The sequence below is a fragment of the Rhipicephalus microplus genome, chromosome 10 (assembly GCF_043290135.1).
Source record: "Rhipicephalus microplus isolate Deutch F79 chromosome 10, USDA_Rmic, whole genome shotgun sequence".
Classification (NCBI taxonomy): Eukaryota; Metazoa; Arthropoda; class Arachnida; order Ixodida; family Ixodidae; genus Rhipicephalus; species Rhipicephalus microplus.
Genome location: NC_134709.1, coordinates 5,782,710 through 5,806,404, shown reverse-complemented (window position 1 = coordinate 5,806,404; position 23,695 = coordinate 5,782,710). Strand labels below are relative to the sequence as shown.

General features: G+C 46.2%; 1 protein-coding gene and 1 long non-coding RNA gene across 2 annotated transcripts in view; one reads left to right on the top strand and one right to left on the bottom strand.

The window, feature by feature from the left end:
- LOC119181382 (protein KRI1 homolog) overlaps window positions 1–8,241 on the bottom strand; it is a 50,964-nt gene extending 42,723 nt beyond the window's left edge. The window contains exons 1-4 of the mRNA XM_037432611.2: window positions 8,083–8,241; window positions 7,817–7,893; window positions 7,136–7,241; window positions 183–282 (exon numbers count right to left, since the gene is read on the bottom strand). Coding sequence (XP_037288508.2) covers window positions 183–282; window positions 7,136–7,241; window positions 7,817–7,893; window positions 8,083–8,200 — 401 coding nt within the window. The 5' untranslated portion in view covers window positions 8,201–8,241. The remainder of the gene's footprint in view (window positions 1–182; window positions 283–7,135; window positions 7,242–7,816; window positions 7,894–8,082) is intronic.
- A 2,223-nt stretch (window positions 8,242–10,464) lies between these two features.
- LOC142774539 (uncharacterized) overlaps window positions 10,465–23,695 on the top strand; it is a 39,548-nt gene continuing 26,317 nt past the window's right edge. Inside the window, exon 1 of the long non-coding RNA XR_012886437.1 lies at window positions 10,465–10,904. This is a non-coding gene — a long non-coding RNA (uncharacterized LOC142774539). The remainder of the gene's footprint in view (window positions 10,905–23,695) is intronic.

Here is a 23,695-nt window from a genome sequence, read left to right as displayed (position 1 = left end):
AGCTTCAAGACAATAGAACGATGTTGCAAAAAAAAGAACTAGAAACGGGGGGCACATAACTAGCTGAGCTCCAGCCCATCAGTGGCGGCCAAAGTGAATATAATTCATGATGTTATGTTAATACATCAAGAATCACGCCCTAGTTATAAAAAAAAAAAAAAGCTTTCATTGTAAATGCTTACCCTTGTTTCTCAATTATCAGCTTCCTTTTGTAGTCCTTCAGGAACATGGGCTTTTCCTTTTTTTGTTTTTCCTTAACTGGCTCACCCTCACCTGCATCACCTGTGGCACAGGACACAGCACAGTAGTAAAAAACAGAACAAATATGAGGGAGTACCAGCGTTCAACAAGTGCAATGAACACACACATATTCAAAACCTGTGACCCACAAGACTGTATGGGACCCCCCCCCCCCCCCCCCCCCCGGCACTTCATCAGAACCCAACCCCCTCCCTCTTCACTTCCTACCTGAAGGCTAACATGGCAGTTCCGACCTCAAATAGAGTTAGATGAAGTTAGATAAGAACACAGAGAGATCACATCCAGTCGGAAAATCCAGATCACTTCCAACAATGAATACCCCCACAACTTTTGGCATGTAGCTATGTACATTCGTGTATGTAGCTTTTTTACGCTAGCTGAGTAAACCTGTGGCAAAAACAGGGCAAGACACATTATTCATTGAATAAACTGAACGTTCTTCATAGTCGTATTGACTTAACTTCAGCATGCTGCGTATGACTCTAGCCGATAATTTTGGTGAAAGTACAACAATGTTCAACAAGCCTTTCGACATTCCACGTTCCAAAAGCAAAGTTGAAAGTACCGCTTTTCCTTTTCCTTCTTGGAGTGCAATACTGAGTGCGCTGAAGTTATGATTATGCTGATATTATGCTATGTGAATTCAAGACATTCGTAGACAGTACATCATAATTCGCACCAGAAGGGGTTAATGTAGATATTTGCGATTTGACCAGGGACAGTCAGCAGCAAAACTAACATGGAAAGATTTGTTTGTTTTTTTTCCTGGCTTTTAACCAATATTTGTAAACTGAAAATTTGTGACAAGTGTGCCAGAGGTAAACGTGATTTTTATTCTATTAATAGCAATTCATCTACTCCTGTCTGCTTCAGGCAACTTGGCCCTCTGCCTCAAACGGAAGCCGACCCTTGATATAAAATTATTACAGTATTTACTTGAATAATGAACGCACTCGCATAATAAATGCACCCCCAACTTCAGTCATCAAATTCGGATTTTTTCCCCCCACGTAATAAACGCATCCCCTACATTCATCTGCTGCAGTCCTGCTAACCGACACCTAGTGCCTCTTCACCCTTTGGATCTTGTCGTTTTTTATTACATTGCGACACCCCTCAACCTAGAAGTGTGGCCGCTAGCTTGGGCTAGTTGGTATAGCATGACAATAGTTATAGTGTCCTCGTTTGTTCTCGCCCCATAACTATGGTCACCCCTCAACCACCTCCGCTCCCCCCCCCCCCCCAACCCTGTTCCCTGCCCCTGCTTTTCTTTCTGTGGGCAGAGCACATCTGTTGTCTTATCTAGCTGGGTGGGTTTAGGGTTGGGAGTGTAGAGACATCACAGCTAGCTGATAAGCACACAGCAGGGAAGGTAAGGAAACTGCCCAGGCCAAGGGACATCCTTCCCTTCCTGCCAACCACTCTGCCAACTGTCCCTTCATTCCCCCTTTCCCAAACCATGAGTGCACTGTCCCCCATGAGTGCAGGCTTTTGGGTGTCCCGAGATAACAAGCAGATACCACTGTTGCAGTTAAATGGTTGGGAGAAAAGATAGTCGCAAAGAAGACAACCTGCTGCGTCTCTCGTACACGCGTTTGTTTTGTGCCATTTTACCTACGTTGCCGCTATACAGAAGTGGCTACGTGCTGAGCGCGATCAACTCAATGCGCTTATTCGCAACGTGGTCAAACGAGCCCTTGGCCTCCCTATCACCACTCCAACGTACAAACTCCTCGAGCTTGGCGTACATAACACGCTAGAAGAGATCGCCGAAGCTCAGGAACGCGTGCAATTGACCCGACTCACTACCACCAAGGCGGGCCGCCATATTCTGCGCGAGCTCGGCTTCTTCTCCTCGAGGGCCAGGGACCCCCCAGAGTTGACTCTATTTCCCCGTGAAATCCGCGACCTTATCACGATCACTCCCATACCACGAAATGTACACCCCGAATACAACAGAGGCAGGCGCCTTGCGCGGGCGACCGCCATTCTCAAGCGCGTAGACATGGAAGCGGACAACGTCTCTTTCGTGGACGCCGCTGCCTATCGCAACAACCAAGCCTTCGCCGCGGTCGCGGTATCATCCGCGCAGCAGACTCTTAACTCAGCCACAATCCTCACCCGAAAACCCGAAGTAGCAGAGCAAGTAGCTATAGCTATAGCTATGCTCGACAGCAAACGGGAATTCATCTACAGCGACTCCAGGCCGGCCATCAAAGCCTTCGAACGCGGAGTCATCTCCGACCAGGCGTTACGTATCCTGCGCAATGCGGACCCGAGTGCCCTGAAGCACCACACTGTCATCTGGTTCCCCGCCCATCTCGGCCAGGTGCCGGGTGCCCTATCCAACCTCAACGAGATCGCCCATGATGCAGCGCGCGCACTTACCGACCGCACTGCCATAGGGCAACCTCATCTTGCTGGGTTAGATACCAATCGGGATGCACCAATTACGTACAATGAAATTACAAAGCACTTTTACTTGGAATGCCGCATTTTTCCACCCCCACATCCGAAACTTAACCGACAGCAGAAATTAACCCTACGCCTATTACAGACACACACGTACCCAAACCTTGCCACGCTTCACGTTTATTATCCCGATGCATACCCCAGCGACACATGCCCATCATGTGGACACACAGCAACACTCGCACACATGCTCTTGGAGTGTAGAACAACTCCTCCCGACTCTACTTCAAGCAAGTGGGAGAGGTCCCTCAGAAGCTCACTTCTCGCCGACCAGCAATGGGCCGTCCAGCAGGCCCACGAAGCGGCCGCCAGGTACTCCCTGTCGGTCCCTACGTGGGAGACGCCCGCTACGCGCTAAGCGCGTCCTGCAGGACTGAAATAAAGTTTTTTCATTCCATTCCAAAGGGTTTTGATGACGTGGGGGGGGGGGGGGGGTGTCCCTGGGACAGCTTGCAGAAGATAGCGCCATCAACCACCGAAGATGACTAAAGTGCAACAAAGAAGCTATTTCCAAACAGTGTAGGAGTATGTAAATTGCGAAAGGCTAAGCGACCTAACTTTTTTTTTTGCATTATAACATTTTTCCTTCTCCCAAAAAAGTTTTCATAAAATTTACCCCGCGTAATAAAATGCACCCCGACTCTTTGCTTCGATTTTTCGAGAAAAAAAAAGTGCGTTCATTACGCCAGTACATAGGGTAGTCAATTCCACTAGCAATCGTTATTAATTACACATCTATACTATAATGAAAACAGATATACTATTAAAGTTAACCTTGATACAAGGTGCTTTGTGCCAATAACAACTGAGGAGAATGCACGCTTAAAATGAGCATGAAATATAGTGAAGGGTATTTAAGCATTAAATCAAAGCTTACACTAGGACAGCCAAGGCTTTAGGGGAAAAAAAAAATGCTTCCTCAGCCATTACGGTGCAACAATCATTCAAGCTTCTAAAAAATAAAGAAAAAGAAACACCCTCTGGCACTAAAGCAACACTTAAAATAAAAATTTCAAATGTAAATTGTGCTCGAACAGGTACAGTCATGAGTGACCAAGTGGAATCTGGCACTAAGCCTGCATGGCTGCCAGCACATTTTGTCATGGAAATGGGTGCTAGGCAAATGCATTACAACACGTGAAGTGCCTTGGCGATTATAGAGATTCCATTTTTAATATGACATAATAAATTACAGTTTTATGTGCCACAGCAGAGGGCTCCAAAAATTTCAACCACCTGAGTTTCTTGAAAATCTACACCTAAATCTCTAGATCCTCTCCAATGTCACCTTTTCCCTACATACTTCATGGTAGTCCAGTGCTAGAAGTAGATAACCATAAATATTTAGGCACTACTCTCAGCAGCAACCTTACTTGGACACCACATACAGTCGCACAAAAGCACTTCGTAAATTATAATTTTTAGAAAGGAAGTTGAAAGGAGCTCCGTCTAGCATAAATCTTTTGGCTTTTGAAACTTTGCTAATATCGAAACTAGAACATAAGCTGCAGTCATATGGGACCCTAGTATAAAAAAGATATCATACTTCTTGAAAAAGTACAATGTATGAATATTAGATTTATTTTTTACAAGTATCGAGCATTCTACTGGGCTAGTACATAAACGCAATTAAACAAGATTCCTTTCTTATAAACAAGAAAAAAGGCGAGTCCGTTAACATTTTTATACAAAATTATGTCGGGAAGTGTTGCATAAGATGTACCTTGTTGTATCCAACCAGCCACTACTAGAATAACCCGTAGTGAGCATGATTTATCTTTGGCACCCATATTTGAACAAACTGACACATACAAACACACTCATTTTCCCAGAACGGTTAATGACAGAAATTCACTGCCTCAGGAGATTTTCACGACTGAGAATTTTGCAGCATCACTGGAAAACTGTCCCTTCGGTGTTTAGTGTTCAAATGTCTTACAATCTTCTAGCTGTTTCACAGACATGTGGTCTGTTTTAGCACATCAATGCGTTTTATTGTTGCTGATAAAATTCGATTGATGTTTCTTTTGCCTCTCCTGCTTGGACCGAAATTTTCGTCCACAGTATGTCTGAATAAATAAACAAATTAAAGTGCGTGGGCCTCCAGCCTTTCTAACTCAATAAAATATGTCACCGGTGTAGCCGCAATGACTGAATTTGAAGTGCTTACCGCTCACTCAGAAAGCAGTGCCTATCAGGCAGGCAGATTGACACGCATAATTTCAATCAGTGAGATACAAAAAATATGGGGTACATGTGCAATAATGACACCTTGTGCTCACGAAGTAGTCAAAGACAAGCAAATAGTACAACACAGTATATGTATACATAAATTTCAAGTAGGTCATATGGCAGAACTTGGTGATATAATCTCAACGAACACCACCAGTGCCGAGCACATCGCAGCAGACGACACCGAATCAAGTTGTGTGGCTCTTGCAGTTCCTGCCAACGCCGTAGGTCACGACGGTGATTCGTGTTATATTTGAGTGCCGCACAAGAAGTAAGGGCAAATGAAATTAAAAAGAAAAGGACCAGACAATGGGACGTACTGTTTGCCAAAAGGGGTCACAAACGCATGCGGCTGCAAAAAAGAACTGTCGGAGAAGCAGAGCAGGTGGCTTATGGGCACATAAACAGAAAGGACGACAAGAGAGTGAACATACGTGTGTGTGCACTTCATAAGAGTGCAAGTTATGTTTCCAAGGCTCGTACAAAGTTGTTTCATTCCTTATATAGACACCACGGACAAGAACACTGCAGCACAAAGGATTCAAGTTCAACACTATACACTGCTTTGCTGCAGGCTGCACAATGCCCTGAATAATCCTCCTTTGTCATAAGCCTAAGGAAAATGATCAAAACATGCACACTTGCCAAACGATTCACCGTGCGAACATAAATACGGCGTGGGCGTGATCACTGAGATGTATGTCCCTGTGAGCTGAGTAGTGGCGGACATAAGAAAGGAACTGACGTCACTTACAAGGTAGGTATATACATGCATATACACAAAAATGACTTTTAAAGCGTGGCGCACAAATTACCACAACAGTGCGAATACAAAGTTAGAACAGTGCAGTTAAAAAGGAAGAAGACCAGACAAGCCAGGGTTTGGCAATGAAATTGATAAACTTGGAACAACATTAGGGGTTAAAGGCAGCTCACTAGATGCGACCCGTGCTTATGTGACAAATATACTCAGCAAACCCAGAAAGGGACTGCCAACACTTCCCAAACATGACCTGAATGTAGTTGTAGATAATTTCACTACAAAAGTCACCACCTGTTTAATACCCCTGTCACACGGCCACCACCAAACTGTTAAACTTCGTCAACGTAAATCTCCCCTAGGGATTTGATGGAGATGGAGCTGTGACAGTGTCACACGGCAATGACAACCTAATGATTGCTGCTAATGGCTTACACGGTGCTGTTTAATTTTCACAGAAACATTCTAATTTCATCTCTAGTTACTTTTTCTGTAAATCTTCGTTAGGCAGTTTTTACAAAAATACACTATTATTAGGTCTGAAGTGAACAAAGCATTAAAGATTATTTCAAATGAAAACGCATTTGCTAAATGCAGCGATGCTGGCCACCTTGTGCCTAACACTATGTTTGTTTACATTGTACTGTGCTCAACAACATAGTTGTTTTGTAGCCCGTGTACGAAACTTATTGTGTTTTCCTGCCTCATGAGTGCACATTTTGTCTTCTGTATACTGTGCTGTGTCATCAGCTGGTGACTATGATGCAGCCCTGTCAGTCATTCCTCTCATAGGCAAACACAAATATGGTGACAACTGCACGCACAGACGAAACAACCCGGCCCAACTCGCGAGGCACGATACAGAGGGCATCAGTGTGGAGAGTAGCTGAACTCTGGCGGGTGCATATGTGAAGGAGCACACGATATAAGTGATTAATGCAACAAAGGAACTTTTAATAGTGCCAAAATGTATTATTGCTTTCAGTGCGGCACTTTAGTTCTTGAAATTTTTTTTCTCACCTACAGACTGCTACGGACGAGAGTATCTCGCTCCGCTGCAATGGGAAATCGCTGAACTTCCTTTACGAAATGCTTATGAATGGATCGATACAGTAAGCAGCAATCAAGCGCATAGCTTCAACAAAACTTAATTTGAGCCTAATTGGTACATATCCCCAGGGTAAAACAGCCCAAACACACAGGGTGTGTCAAGTCGTTTTTATGCGGGACACTTTGTGTGTTTACGTTGTTTTTTACCTGAGAAGCACATAGCCCATCAACTATTTGAGACCGATTTTCAGAACCCTACGAGGTTAATACTACAATTGACTGACCCTTTGCCGTTGGTTTTCTGTGAGGTTAGTGTGTGAAAGCAAACATAAACTCGGTCAAAAAAGAAAATTTTGTTACCTGTAGGCTCAAAAAACACTGTACTCTTGTCGTAAATCTTTGGGTCCTTGCTTTTAAGGGCACTGAGGGTCTCCAAGAACTTTTTCTCGAACGTCGGGGTGAGTTCCTGTCACAAATGAAGCAGCATGAAGAAAACAAAGTGTTAACAGATTCTCCCACCTAAAAAAATAATTACAAAAGGTAGTAAAGCAAGGCCAGACAAGCACATTCCCACTCTGTGTGATTGGCCAACAAAACGTTACACAAAGAGAAATTAAAGGAAAAAAAGTAAATATTATAATAACGAATTTCTGAAATTGGTGCAGACTCGACAGCCGTGTTTACCAGGCCCAAACAATTTCGAATGTGTCTTGCATTTCAACACATTTTGAAATTACTTCACGAGTACTTAATAAAGTAGACATTGTAATATAATACGTTAAGTAATTTAAATAAATTTGCAAACAGCATCAAATATGTCTCCGTTGACAATGTCCTAAAACCACGGTGATTCTACCACCGTACCCAAAACGATGACACGGAAGTTTAAAACAGTTGCGGCGGTTAAACTTAAACCCAACTTCGAAAGCGAAATAGCAAGAAGTCTTTTTCTAATGATTGAATAGTTGCGATATCACACATAATATTGTTCAACAGTTTATGTCTCTTTGCAGAGGTGTAAAACAACAAACCAATATTTACCTCGGCATCTTCGTCCTCGGATTCCGAAGAACTTGAAGAGGAATCCAATGCGACGTTCTCACCATACTTGTCCTTCACTAGAAAAATGTATAAATTAGTGAAACAGTACAGCAAAAAAAAAAAAGCAGGTAAACGGTAGCAGAACTAGAACGCGCACTCACGTCACCCGACCACATGGTTTGCTTACAAGCGCGGTCGTGTGTAAACGTACGAGCGATGACACCCAAGCCGCAGCGGTTACAGACAAATAAGCGGTCACTACTAACATTTCTGAAGTTCTTCTTTCTCTCTCCACTTGTTGTAGTTCTTGGCATAGTCTTCGTTCAATTTAAGCTCACCAACATCGTCGGAATCGCTGTCGGAGCCACGGAAGAGATCGGCCATCTTGAGTCACACATGTAAGCTGTCCAGCGTTGCTAGACAGTACAACGCTTTCCGTCAAACACGGTTCAAGGAGTAAATAATCCCATCAGTAAAAGCCGGCTGCGCTAAAGTGGACAAGGGTTGATGAGGTGTGTTGTGAAATAAAATGCCGTGACTTCAGCTGCGAGTTGCTCCTAATGTCAATCTTCCTCTTTTGGTTAAAGTGACCTAAAACATCAAGTACACTGTTGCAATTCTAAAAGACTGAGACATTCAGGGAAAGCATTTTCAAGTTTACGAGAAACGTATGCAGGAAACTTGATGGCAACACGGCAACTTGACGGGAAGAACCAGAGAACACGTTGAGCGCAGCCATCGCCACCGAACCGCCGCCACACACGGAGCCTTCATCTGCCCAAAACAACCCATAAGAGCTCAAAGCGCGCACAGCGACGACACAGATGAAGAAGGGACACACGAAGGCAGGCGCTGACTAACAAGTGAATTTTATTTCGAATGAACGTATGCGAGTGTTAAAATGTGCAGAATTACCCATGCGCGCGTACATGCAGTTGAAAGCGTGCGTCCTTTGAACATCACTCCCCGCAAGAATGATAACTCTTTTGTGGATAGCATTATAGAAGGTTTGCTAATCACCTTTTAAATGCGAATGCGTTTCTTAGTCGGGCCATGTCAGGCGTCCGTCGGGATCCGTCTACCAACCTCTCTCGGGATCGTCGGGATCCGTCACGGAGGAAGGAAAAGGTCAGGAGGAAAACGTCAGGAGGAAGGAAAACCTTTTTCCTTCCTCCGTGGGATCCGTCCACCAAGCCGCGGGAAACCGGACGACCAGTTGTTGTTGTTGTTCTCCTATCGTTAGTGGCGTATACCCACTGTGGGGGATCGGCCAAGAATCGAGTGGTTTTAAAATTTACTGTTCAGATTTGGAATGATGGAGGTATAACAGAATGGTTTCCGATAGCCTAGGCAAGTGTGGTGCTTAATGTAATGCATACAAATATTTACATAAACGAATTTATTCTTAGAATAGAGCAATAATCTGATTTTATACGTATATAATTATGTGGACATGTTAGGATAATGAAACTGGTTAATTAGTCAACCTATTATTTTCATCAATATAGTCCCGGACGGCCGCGCATACTGTCCCATTAGAGAAACCAGAAATGGAAGCTCCAAAAGACAAAATGACAGGCAGCAAGAAAAGCAAAGGTTAAAACTCCTGTTTCAAATTATAAGAGGCGAAATCAAAATAAATAAAGACACATACATACAACCTGCACCCAAACGAGGAGCTCGGTTGAACCATAGTCACCCAATAAGGCCTTTTTGGGCGCGTCTGGATGGCTTTAAAAATTCTTTTTCTCCGTATAGTATAGAAGTGTGGAATAGACTTCCAGAGTACGCTGTTACTAGCGCAAATGTCAAAGCGTTTGAGTGTTCGCTAGAATTGTACTACCGGCAACATGAAACGTAATGTCAGTTTTGTCCTTGTGTATTGTTTTTGTTTTGTGTTTATATTCCTCCCTGTAATGACCCTCAAGTGAGGGTTACAGTATTAATAAATAAATAAAAATAAATAAAGTCCATACCTATACCACGCAAAGGTATTTCTAATAGGGTTTTTCGTAATGTGTTAAACCGCCTGCAGGTCAAAAGAAATGGTCTATCGTTTCCAGTTCATCACAGAATGCGCACAGTGGCGAAGGTGCCTGAGCAGACCTGTGTTTATAGAAATTTAGATTTGGTACCCGGCAACGCAGCCTTGTGATAGCTACTCCTTGTTTTCGAGTGCGGCAAAAGGCTCTTCGCCAGGGATATAATAAATGGCGATATTCTGTAGAGTTTGTTAGTGCTGAATTTTTAAAGACTTGCATAAGTGTACATCTGCGGAATCGAGCAGCAGTCACATAAGCGGATGATGGACAGAGCGGTAGAATTGGTTCGCTGATTGACGACTTAGCTAAGGAATCGGCTATTTCATTCAGAAACAAACCTTTATGTCCAGGCACCCAAACTAATCGTACTTTTCTCAAATGCACAGGTACTAGTGCACGGAACGCCCTTGTTACGTGATTATCAGCACCAACAGAAAGTGCTGCACAGAGAGATAGGGAATCTGTTATTATGACAGCTTCTGGGAAGCAATTTCAACCAGCACCATCCAGCACCTCTCGCGCAGTAACTTGTGTCCCGAACTATTTTTTGAATTGAAGAAGAAAAACGAGTTATTTATGGTTACGTAACGTGTCGAGTCATGTAAATAAACTGCAATAAAGATTACAAGTGCTTCACAACCTCGCTCGTAGAAAAAGGATGGTTAAAATAAAGATTTTTTAAAACTATGAAGTGCGCTACTTCTATGCGCGGAGGCGTCACCCAGTGCACGTGCGTTCGTGGAAGAGTGGCAAGTTCCTCAGCCGCCGGGTTGTGGTTGCTGCAGCGATAGTTGTACGTTCCAATTTTCACAGTTCGTTCCCTTCGGCCACTGTTTAGTTATGAAGGCAGCATACTGAGCGTAGATATGTACATCAGCGGGTGTACGACACTGTGACTGTTGCGTATTTGTGCACGGAGAGTTTCTTCCTCGACTATGCGTGTTTGTGTGTGAACACGTGATGTCGCGGGAACTACAAGAACGTGTCGGCAAAAATGGATTCGTGCTATACCGTGAGAAAACTTCCTACCAACAGAGAACACGAGGGTGAGTACTTCATTTATTTTTTGCATATTTCATTCATCGCAAGATGAGCTGCAGTTATTAGAAAGAGGCATTCGGTGTTGGGCACGCGCGGCTCTCGCAACCGGAGCCTCACGGAGGAAGGAAAAAATTCCTTCCTCCATGCGGAGCTTCCACCATGTCCCCCATGTCACGCTTTGGCGTCGGCAGCTGTCAGAAACAGCTACGGGCGCGCGCGCTTATCCTCGCCCCTAGCAACCGGAGCACGTGGTGCGAGAGAGTGTCGGTGCAGTGCTTCGCTGCTTAGAAGTGTGGCAGCTTGGGCTAGTTGGTATGGCATGACGATAGTTATAGCGCGAGAACAAAACGACGACACAGAGACAAGAAGGACACGAAAGACACGAGCGCTCGTGTCTTTCGTGATGATGATGATGATGATGATGATGATGATGATGATTCCACAGCCGTGGCTCGTACCCACTCAGGGGGATCGGCCAAGAATCGATGACTTAATTCAGTAAGATTTTTTTTTTCAATATCGAAACCACCCACCAGAAAAAGAAAGGAAAAAGAAAAGACACCCTAGGCAGAATGAAAGGAGTGCAATAGTTGTTTGTCACTCGTTCAGATAAGACAATTATTCATTACATTGAATAGGAATCATCATGGTTAAAAAATGCTCTTGTGTATGCTGGAATTTTTTTGCACAAATAATAATCACGCAATTAAAAGCTTAATTCTTTTACTTTCGTTTAGTTACTTGCAAACTGCATAGAAAACGTTCTCGTGGCTGAAGCCCAGATTGTAAGCACCGAAGGAAAGTATGTTTTCTATAGTGAAATTCAGCCCCAGGCTAGCGAATGGGAGGACTAAGAGTGTTTTCCTGAGCGATTTGTATCGGCGACATGACAAAAAATAGTGCTCTATTGTTTCCAATTCTGAACAAAAGTTGCATAGTGGTGACATCGCCAGACCAGCCCTATGTGAATAGATATTTAACGGGGGGACACGACATCGAAATCTGGTTATTATGGTTTCCAACTGTCTTGTAGGACACCAATGAATTTTCCATGGAAATCTTAAATGAGTAAATTCTGGTGTTGACAAGATTGCTTCCATAGCATCTGGACTAAGCGCAAGTTTTCTGTATCTTGTCGCAGTTATAGTGGCCACTTCGGGAAGGACTGATAGTACTGGCCCTTCTAATGCTGCTCGTGCTAGAGAGTCGGCGATTTCATTTACTTCTAAGCCGCAATGACCGGGTACCCATACTAATTTCAGTAGCTGCCGCTGAGGAGGAACTAGCATAAGGAGCGTCTTTAAGGCCATCGATTTTGTTGACGCCGTAATCGACGTACATACTGACAGAGAATCCGTGATTATGATCGCGTTAGCAGCATTCAAGGGTAGCTTTCGCAGCGCTAAAACTATTGCCAACAGTTCAGCTTCAAAAACTGGGGTGAAATCCGGTAATCTTAATGAGAAAGACCAGTCAAGCGAATGGGAGTATATACCTACACCTGTCTTTTCATCCATTACTGAAGCATCTGTGGCTATAATTGCTACGTCATGCAAGCGTGTCGCCAATCATGTCATGACGTCATTGCCGAGCACATAAAAGCGAGACACGCAAAATACACCTTCATTGTTCTTGCATGGTTACTGAGCCGTTCACTCGCGACGTAACAGTGGCGACGAGGCACGAATCGACGCGGTGGGAGGAGGCTTTGAAGCGCGGCTGCTGAAACGGGCAGCGATGGCGCCGGGACAGGCGCCTGCATTCACGGAAGAAGAAGGAGGCTGGTCCGCCTACAAGGTACGCTTGGAAGCATACTTTCAAGCACAGTAAATCACAGACGAGGCAAAACAACGAGCCCTGCTGGTGGCGGCTCTGTCCAATGGCGCCGTCAAAGTACTTCAGGGACGATGCCACCCCAAAAGCGTGAACGACCTCACCTACAGCGATGTCATCAAGCATCTGCAGAGTCACTACGAGCCGCAGGTCAACGAAACAGCAGCCAGCTACCGATTCTTCACGCGCACACAGGCAGAAGGCGAGCGAGTGTTTACGCGTCGCTGTAAATAACCACCTGTCTACTGCCATCCCAGTAACATCAGGTGTCCCTCAAGGCTCCGTCCTTGGCCCGCTACTATTTTTAATCTATATTAACGACTTACCTTTGCATGTAACCAGTAATATACGTATGTTTGCAGATGACTGCGTTGTCTACCGCACAATACTAAACACCTCTGACCAGTTAACCTTAGAGAACGATCTTACTAACGTTTCGAAATGGTGTACCACTTGGTTAATGACACTAAACGTAAATAAATGCAAAACTATGTCATTTACGCGTAGCAATAATCCGCTCATGTTTCCGTACACAATCAACAGCTTACCCCTAGAACTGACTAACTCTTATAAATACCTAGGTGTCACCGTGACTAGCGATCTGATCTGGCGTACGCATGTCCAAAACATCATTTCATCGTCTAACAAAACCTTAGGCTTTTTAAAACGTCACCTCAAAAGTGCTCCAATGCAAGTAAGATTACTTGCCTACACATCACTAGTGCGACCGAAATTGGAATACGCATCCGCCATCTGGGACCCGCACCAAGCATACCTCATCTGCGCTCTAGAATCAGTTCAAAACCGTGCAGCTCGCTTCATTCATTCTTCGTATTCATACGACATCAGCGTCACATCACTAAAATTACTATCCAATCTTCCATCGCTCGCTCTTCGTCGGCGCATTTCTTCTCTTTGTCTTTACCATAAATTTTTTCACAGTTCAATCCTGCATCAACCATCTTACATCAAACCCGCAACACGCATATCAGCCAGGACAAGCCACACGCAGCAGGTTTCATTAATGCGCGCTCGAACATCAACATTTCTCGCGTCATTTTTTTCCCGCACAGCAAAAGACTGGAACGACCTCCCTTTTTCCATTGTCGACATAATATGTCCATCTTCTTTTGCACAACATGTCACTGACCATCTTCTAACAAATAACCTTTAAGTGCTTTTTTGAATTACATGTTGGTTACGTGTGTTATTTATTGTACATGCATATTTCCTTGTAATATGAAGAAATGTATATAGTTGAAACCCATGTATTGATTACGTTTGTTAAATATTATTCCCACCCCTTATGTAATACCCCCATTGGGGGTCTTTAAGGAAAATAAACTGACTGACTGACTGACTGACTGAGTGCGGGATTTTGTAGCCGCCCTTCGCCGCATGGCCGAAGACTGCAATTTCGGCGACATGTTGCACCGCATGCTGCGGGACCGCATTGTATGTGGTGTTCGAGACGACGACGTAAGACGTCTGTTGTTGACCCGCGGTTCCCTGACTTTGAAGGAAGCAGAAGACTTCGTAAAGGCTGCTGAGGCCGCCGCGGAAAACGCGCAGCACATGCAGCCACTGCCCTCCCCGGTAGCCGACACAACGAATTTTGTCCGGCCGGGCCTCTCACGTTCGAAGTCGAAAGCAAGTGGGCTATCTCGCAACGAGCATCGGGCTTGCACCCGCTGTGGTGCATCCTCGGACCAAGCGGATGATTGTCGTCATCTCCGAACAGTGTGCCATCGATGCCGGAAACGCGGCCACTTGGCACGAGTGTGTAGAGCGTCGGACGAAGACACTAATCGGAGGCAACAAGCGAACGCCCTTTCGCAAGACCCACAAGAGAGTTCGGATGACTGCGAAGCTTTATACACGCTGACTTCGCATCAAGTGACGGACAGCGCGCACGTAAAGCCTATTTTGCGCCAGATAAGTTGGAACGGAGTGCCGCTCACGATGTTGGTAGACACGGGTTCACCTGTGAGTGTTATTCCGCGGTCAGTGTTCGAGCGACACTGAGGCAAATGGCCACGTTTGCAAGCCACAACAATGAAGCTGTCGTGTTTCAAGGGCCCACTTCCTATCAACGGAAAATTGCAACTCAATGCGACCATGAGTGGCGCGACCATTCAGGCCGAACTTTTCGTCATCGATTGTCCGGGACCGATGCTTTGCGGCCGTGACACTATCCGCAGCTTCAATACGGCAGGCGTGCCGGTACTTACTGGAAACGAGGTGGCGTGTGTGCGTGTGGAAAATGCGGACAGAATGGTGGAAACCACGCTATCAAAGTACAGTGATGTCTTTGCTCCGGGGTTGGGTTTGCTCCGAGGGCCACCGGTACACCTGACCGTCAAAGAAGGCGCAAGACCCCGGTTTTGTAAGGCGCGGATGGTGCCGTATGCGCTCAAACAAATGGTATCAGCAGAGTTAGATCGGCTGGTAAACGAAGGGGTGTTATCCCCGGTAACATCGGCCGAATGGGCCACACCCGTGGTGCCCGTAGTCAAGAAAGATGGACAGGTGCAATTATGCAGCGACTTCCGGCTTACGGTGAACGCAGCTACCATAATGGAGCAATACCCGCTGCCGCGGGTTGACGATATCTTTGCGAACCTCAACGGCGGAGAAGTTTTCAGCACATTGGACTTGAGGAACGCCTATAATCAGCTGCCTCTTGACGAGGACTCGAAGAGGCTAGTCGTTTTTAACACGCACAGGGGTCTCTATTGTTTCAACAGGCTGCCGTTCGGAGTGTCGTCAGCGCCAGCAATCTTCCAGCGGCGCATGGAGGCCGTGCTCAGCGGGATCCCTGGCGTGCAGGTATATCTGGACGACATAATTGTATCGGAAAAGGCAAACGACTGCAGGATCCTGGAGAAAATGCTACAGCGCCTGAGGGAACACGGCCTGCGCCTACGACGGGAGAAATGCAAGTTCAGGCAAGAGCAAGTCACCTTTCTCGGACACTGCATCGACAGACACGGCCTACGCCCCAAAAGCGACATCACGGCACTGCTCGACGCCCCCCCAGCCCACTTCGGTGAGAGAACTGAAAGCTTTTTTAGGTCTGTTAAATTACTACGGCAAGTTTTTGTCCAATGTGTCGACTTACTAGCGCCCTTATACGCATTGTTGGCAAAGGGCGTAAAATGGGTCTGGGGCAGACAACAGCAGAATGCTTTCGAGGCAGCCAAACAAGCAGTGAAGAATGCAAAACTTCTGGTGCATTTTGACCCAAGCAAGCCCATTCTCCTAGAGTGCGACGCGTCAGCAGTAGGCCTGGGAGCAGTGTTGTCGCATCGAGTCAGAGGAATTGACTACCCTATCGGATTCAGGTCACGAACATTAACAAAAGCCGAGAAAAATTATTCCCAGTTGGAAAAGGAGGCCCTCGCCTTCGTATTTGGCGTGACCAGGTTCAGAGACTATCTGTATGGGACCCACTTCGAACTAGTAACCGACCACAAACCGTTAACCGGACTGTTCAGTCCAGACAAGGGAATTCCGCCGATGGCCGCTGCCCGCATTCAACGTTGGGCCCTGCTGTTGGGTGGATATCGGTACAGCCTAACCTATCGTAAAGGATCTGAAAACGTAAACGCAAATGCCTTCAGCCGACTCCCTATTCCTCGGGGGCAGCCCGATAACGTAAAAAACGACGCTCCCGAGTATGTATTATACGCTGAAGCTGTGAACGCGGCACCCATCAGTGCCAAAGAGTTGGCGGTTCTAACCATCCGTGATGCTATGTTACAGCAGGTGCGAAAGTGGATCCTGCAGGGCTGGCCGCAGTACCTGACAGAGTCCGAGGAGCGATTCCGGCCGTTCTTCCAGAAGAAGGATGAGCTGACGGTGAATCAGGACCTTATTTATTGGGGACATAGAATAGTAGTGCCATCAGCAGCTGCTGGGAGTCTTTTGAGGCTCCTACATGAAACACATCCAGGGATGGCGGCAATGAAAAACCTTGCTCGAACCATTTTTTGGTATCCAGGGCTGGATGCCGACATCGAAAGGATGGTACGCGAATGTGAGAGGTGTGCTCAAACCAGTGCAATGCCTCCTGCGCAGGTTCCGGCGCCATGGCCAGAAACGGGCCGGAAATGGTCTCGAGTGCACATCGACTACGCAGGCCCCGTCGAAGGACACATGCTACTGGGGGTCGTAGATGCTGAAACAAAGTGGCTGGAGGCCATATCGAGGCGGAGTACGACATCAGAAGCCACCGTGGAAGCGTTGAGGCCCATATTTGCCAGGTTCGGACTGCCGTATACACTTGTTTCAGATAATGGGCCACAGTTCGTCTCAGCCGAGTTTCAGAAGTTCGTAAGAATGAACGGGATCAACCACGTGACGACGGCGCCTTACCACCCGCAGTCAAATGGCCTGGCGGAACGCGTGGTTCGCACGATCAAGGAAGGCCTTCGAAAAAGTCAAGGGGGTGGCACATTCATTAAACGTCTCAGTCAGTTTTTATGCCGATACCGACGGACACGGGTAAAGGCTGGGAAGTCTCCGTCCGAACTACTGCTGGGTTATCAGCTACGAACCAGGCTAGACTGTTGCCTCCCGAGTGCAGGCGGGGAACCGCGCCTTGAAAAGCGCTCCTCCACCATGCCGTTCTGTGCAGGACAGCCGGTGTGGCTGAGAAGTTTCCACAGCCGGCCAAAATGGTTGCCGGGAGTGGTCACCAGTACCCAAGGGGCTCGGATGGCGACTGTGTCTACGCCGGACGGCGAGCAACGTCGTCATGCGAACCAACTGCGGCTGCGCACTCCGAAGGACTCGAACACGACACAGCCAGGGGGCACTACAACATCCACCACCATTGCTAACGAAACCTCGCCGATGCCAGCCGGCATGGCTGACCCCACGCTGGCGGGGTCGCCGCCCTCTAGCCAACCTGAGGCACCGCCGCCGCTTCGCCGGTCCAACAGGCTACGGCGACCACCTCAAAGGTTCAACTGGTAAAAGGGGGAGATGTGCTACGTCATGCAAGCATGTCGCCAATCATGTCATGACGTCATCGCCATCGCCGAGCACATAAAAGCGAGACACGCAAAATAAACCTTCATTGTTCTTGCTTGGTTACTGAGCCGTTCACTCGCGACGTAACAATAATATTATTCGTTTCTGCGTGGGCAAGATAATCCTGCAGTCGGCTATTTAAGACCCTATAGGATTGTAATTTGTGCCTAGAGGGAAAAATCTCATCGAATTCTATCTTAAGAATTTGATTTGTAACCTGCGCCGCAATCACATCTCGAATTTTTACATTTACCCTATCTAGTTGTTTCTGAACAAAAGCAATTTGAGGTGTTCGAAACCGTCGCTAATGGGCTAGAAAAAAGGTGTCTGGGTCATTTATAAAATCATATTCAGATCGTCTTGGCGCATAGCTATAAAATTTCAGAAACGTCTGAACCGTTAGGATACGAAAACAGCAAGGCAATGTAGAATCGTGCTTCCTGATACAAAACATTGTTTGTTACAAACCTAGGAAGTCCTAGACACAATTTCAAGGGCTCTCGTTCCAGCATAACCAGAGGCTTTATTTTATGAGCAGGGCCACCTGAGAACAATATGCACCCAAATTCTAGGATTGGTCGCATATACATTTTATATATCATCACCATTGTGCTTCTGCGTATGCCATATCGGCGGCTGCTCAGTCTACGAAGAATTCCTAAGGCGCGCTGTGCTTTAGGTGCCATGCTTTCTATGTGGGGAGTCCAGTTTAGGTTGGCATTATAAATTACTCCCAAATATTTAAGAGATTCCACCTGCGGAATGGGCTCTTGTTTATAACGTATTGAAATCGAGATGGGTCGGATAACGGGAATATTAATACTGCCCTCTTATTTACATTTAAGGTCATGCAGACTGCATCTAGCCATCTCTCCAGCATATTGACATATCTCTGTAGATTTTGATATAAAGAATATATGTCACTATGTGCCGTGAAAAATGCAATATCGTCAGCATATACGAACATCATCACGTCCTGGCAATGCGGTATAGTGCTCATTAAGATGTTAAATAGAACTGGCGATAATACAGCGCCTTGGGGGACAGCGCGTGTTTGTTTGCACTTTGACGATGCGCATCCATCCTTAAAACAATAGAACTCTCTTCCTCTCAAAAATTCCTTCACCCACGCCAATATATATTTTGGGAGACTGTGGCTCTCTAATATGTCTAATAAAATTGAATGTTCTACACTATCGTGTGCCTTAGCTATATCCAATGTTACTAGTGCCGCATGTTGTCTTTTTTTGCGAGCAAGCTGAATGCAGCTTTCTAAATCTGCGTGTGCACACCAGATTGAACAATCTGTTCTGAAGCCAATTTGATTTGTATTTAATATCGAATTTTCCTCCATCCATATTAGAATTCTTTTATGGAGCACTCTTTCGATGAGCTTCATCATATTAGATGTAAGAGAAATGGGTCGAATGTTTTCTATGACATATCCGAATCCTTGTCTTCTTTGTATCGGCACTATTTTAGCTAATTTCCACTCATACGGAATCCAGGCATACTTTAACGAATAATTTACCGTGTTTAGTAGGTCACATGGTGATAATTTGAATAATATTTTTATCATAGCAGCTGTGATTCCATCTGGACCAGGAGCTGATGAGGGCAAACCTTGTATCACTTGTGCTAACTCTTCATCTGTAACTTCAGTAACTTCAATCATTAACGCTGGTTTTTGTGGATCGTAAGGCTTAGTTGATGTAAATCTACACTCCAGGCCTTTAGCAATGATTTCTAAGGACCTCTTTGTTTCTTCCAAGGACATAATCTCAAACCCTATACTATTTGGAGATGGCATCATTTTACGTGATCTCATGAACCTGAACAGCGCCTTTTTGTTACAAGCTTTTGAAAGGTGATCATATTGTTTTCTATCATATTGTTCCTTAGCTAAAGAGACTGTGCGTTTAAAACTTGCAGCGTGATACTTGTAATCAGACCAATTTTGAGGGCACTGGTTATACATAAGTTTTTTCCAAGCTGCCTTCGTCGGAAATCCCGGGCACAGTCCGAGTTCCACCACGGACTGTGGGTTGTGCTCTTTGCGGATTCCACAACGAATTCTGCATTTTTATATGTTCTTTTGATCAGTGCACTTAGTCTCATGGCTTTTGTATCTTCTTGCTCTTCAGAATGAGTTGCCAAAGCAGATTCTAAATCTTTCCTAAATTTGGTGTAATTAATAAATACTCGAGTCTGAGAGCCTGACATTATAACTTGGCAAGCAATCTCGAATAATATAGGCAAATGATCACTGTTAGTGGCACAATCACACGCACTCCACGACAAACTAGTGAGTGATGAACTCACAAAGCTTAAATCTATGGCTGAACGAGACCTATCACTAATGTAAGTGGGTGTTCTTGAATTCAGGCAACACAAGTTATTATCCGCTGTCCACTCCCACAATCTCTTACCGCATTGATCAGTTCGGAAACCCCAGCACGTATGGTGAGAATTGAAATCGCCGATTAGAATTTTATTTTGATAACTAGAAGTCACTGCAGCGTCTAAACATCGAGTATCTGTTACACCTTTAGGAAAGTATGCATTCACCACCAAAAAAGGCATGCAGCCTGGTAAGGTTATTTCTAAGGCGAGAATTTCACTGTCAGGTGACATGAGCTTATACGCAATTTTTGCTTTGAGACTTATTATATTAATTAATAAAAAATGCCAAATCTCCACCTTTCGATGGACGGTCTAGACGGAAAGATCTGAATCTATTTAATTGAAAAGACTGATGCATTGAAAGCCAAGTTTCTTGTAGTGCAATAATATCTGGAGAAAATTTCGATGCCAAATATATTAGATCAGTTGCTGCAGAGCGAATCGATCGGCAATTCCAATGAAGGATTTTAAGTGACCCTATTGTTGCTCTAAAATAGCCTCAGTGATGGCCTTGTTTAGAATATTTTCTTTAAGAAAATCAGCTTTAGACAGGGTGTTCTTCTGGTACTTTTTGGTTTTTGAATTGACAGGTGCGATGCCTTTTTTTTGTATAAAGGGGATCTCGAGCGCTTTAGCGATCGGGGATCCATCTCCATTTCGTCTGAGTCCTCCACTTTTCTGGTAAGCTCGCATTGAGATACGCTACCTTCCTCTACTGAATCTGCAGCTACCGTAGGTTGCTGTGGTGTATCGGAGCCATATTTCTTTGAAATTTCAGGGGAGTCACGAATGTGAAGGGCTTCCGTAGCCTGCTGTGGCGTAGCAGAGTCACACTCCTTTGTAAACTCCGAGGAGTCACTAATGTTACGTGGTGCACTTAGGTTGTTTTCCGCTGTACCCAACATTTGAGCCATCTGGTTCGATAGAATCTGGGCCTAGGACTCACAAAGATTCCCAGCGATGCGCTCCATTGCCTTCTCCACTGCCTTCTCAATCGCTTCCGCAATAGGGACAGAGAGAGCTTCCATTGTTGGCATATTACGAGCTGTAACACCGGCGCAGCCTTATGATCGTGCTTGTATTTCAAGTGCTGCTTCCTTCCGTGAACACCGTCTTCGCTCTGCTATCTCTAGAATTTGCAGTTCACGTACCTTTGCCGAACAACTAGAGCTATCGGCCGCATGATCTTCGCTACATAGGCAACACTTTTCTTTATCATTCTGATAGTCGCTAGAATTGTGACCTTCCCCGCATACCTTACACCTGACCGCTGACCTACAAACTTTCATTGTGTGACCATAACGCCAGCACTTTATGCATTGGAGCGGACGAGGAGAGAGCGGCTCTACTCTGTAAATTAAAGGCCAAGCCTTAATTTCTGATGGTCGGACTGATCCCGCAAAGGTCACAATTACAGACTCAGTTGGTATTTTGTTCTTATCGACCACCCGTCCACACCGATAGACTGAAATAGCACCTGCTGGCGAAAACAGCTCTAGTACTTCGGAGGGTGGCATGTTGGCATCGACGCCACGCACTAGACCTCGGGTACATGCTAAATGAGAAGGTATGAACGCGCTCACCGGCGGGATGCAAACGTTGAGCACTTTAGTAGATCTAGGACACAGGACTGGTCTGGCGAAAAGCACAGTATGCCTCCTCTGCCGAACTGGCGGACCTCCGTTATGGACTGGTATTGGGCCGTCACTGACCGTAATTTCGCCTGAATGATTTTCGGGTTTTTCAACCGAATGATGCTGTCATTGTTCGGGACTAGAGCCACTGGAACTGATGATATTCCATTGCGCAAGAAAAGATCCACTGTCACCTCCTTTGGATCCGTAGAAGCAGACCAAAGAAAAGTTTCTGGCCCTGGCGAAGATAAGGGCATCTTGTCTTGTCTGAACTGCACAAAAAACACCGATCAAACAACTATTGCAGTATAAGAAATGATGATAGGTCAATTAACCAACAACAGCTACTTAATTCTTGGCCACACCCCGAGAGCAAGCTTCGTCGTTCGAGCCGGCCAACCTCCGCGACCTGCACCTGCAAGAATTTCTCAGACGCCCTTTCTTTCGTGTCCTTCTTGTCTCTGTGTCACCGTTTTCTTCTCGCGCTATAACTATCGTCATCTTCGCTGCTCCTTCTTTTGCAGTTCGCTCTCTCTCCTCCCTGTGCCCCTTTCTCGTCCGCTCGTGCCTCGACCATTCGCTGGCGCCTTTCAAGAACATTTGGAAATGTGTGCTGGAGACGCCACTGTCAAACGCCAACGCCGAGAACGCTGTTTGTTTCGTTCACTGGTCCCTATAGGAAACGCATACCTCGTTTGATAATGATGATGATGATGATCTCTGTGTTCATCCCCTTTATACCTGGGGGGCACCTTTTAGTGTCCTAACCGGAACGGAAAAAAAAAGAAAGAAAGAAAAATCACACCAGGTCCATGAACATCACAATTGTTCACTGTCTCCTTGACCACCACTGTAGAAGCCTTGCTTTGGTTATTGCTGTCGCTGCCAGGGGGTGCACGTTGGTATCGCGGTTGTCGCCTCCCGGTGCGCCGCAGTCTTTCACAAAGCTGAGTGCCTCCGGTAGTGTGGCGCCATCTGTCTGACGGGGACACAGGCGTTCGCAGTGAAGCACCAGGTGTTCAATGTTCTCCTCGTCTTTCCCGCATGTCCTGCACTGCACAGTGCCGTCGGTCAACGACGGGTCGAAGTGACGGCGATACACCTGAGTACGGAGCGCTTCAGCACGGGCCTCAAACAGAAGCGCACTGCCGACATTATTGTCGTATAATCGTTCGACGGAGATGGTGGTCTTGTGAGCTCTGTGTAGGGCCAGGCTGGGTTTCTTCTCCATAGCCGCCTGCCACATCGACGTCTCAGGTTCCTGCACTCTATTCCGTACTCCTACTGCCCATTTTCTCTCACTGTCCTCCTGGACAGGGTCAGTAAAAAGGGAGTACTTGCGGCACAGATTGTGGAGACGCCTGCGCCATGGTGTGTTCATGCCCTTGATAGCTGTGTATCTAAATACACGACGGGCCCACCGCTGGTCGTTCATGAGGCGAAGACGTCCCTCGTAGGCCGCCTTGCTCCTTGCCTCGCGTGCCTCGTAACTTGACCATCCGAGGTCGCCTTGTACAGCTTCGACAGCTACACGTCCATGACACGCCAGCGCCAGTTGCCCGACCTCACGCTGACCTCTTTCCAATTACTGGCGTGTTGCTGCAGACAGGCAGATGACGGCGTTGGCGAATGTCAGCACTGGCACATGTACTGCCTTCCACAGTTCGCGCACCAGTACAAACCGGTTGCACCCCCACAGACTCCGCCGTCGCAGCACGTTGGCGGCCCTCACAGAAGCCTGTCGAACGTGCTCTTCTTGTTTGTCATAGATATTTGCGAAGGTGCAAAGGTTGACACCGAGATACCGGTACTGGTCTGATACCGGAATGCTTCCTTCGTCGGGAAGCTGCACATCACTGGTCTCCCCGCCTGAAAACTGCAGTATGGCC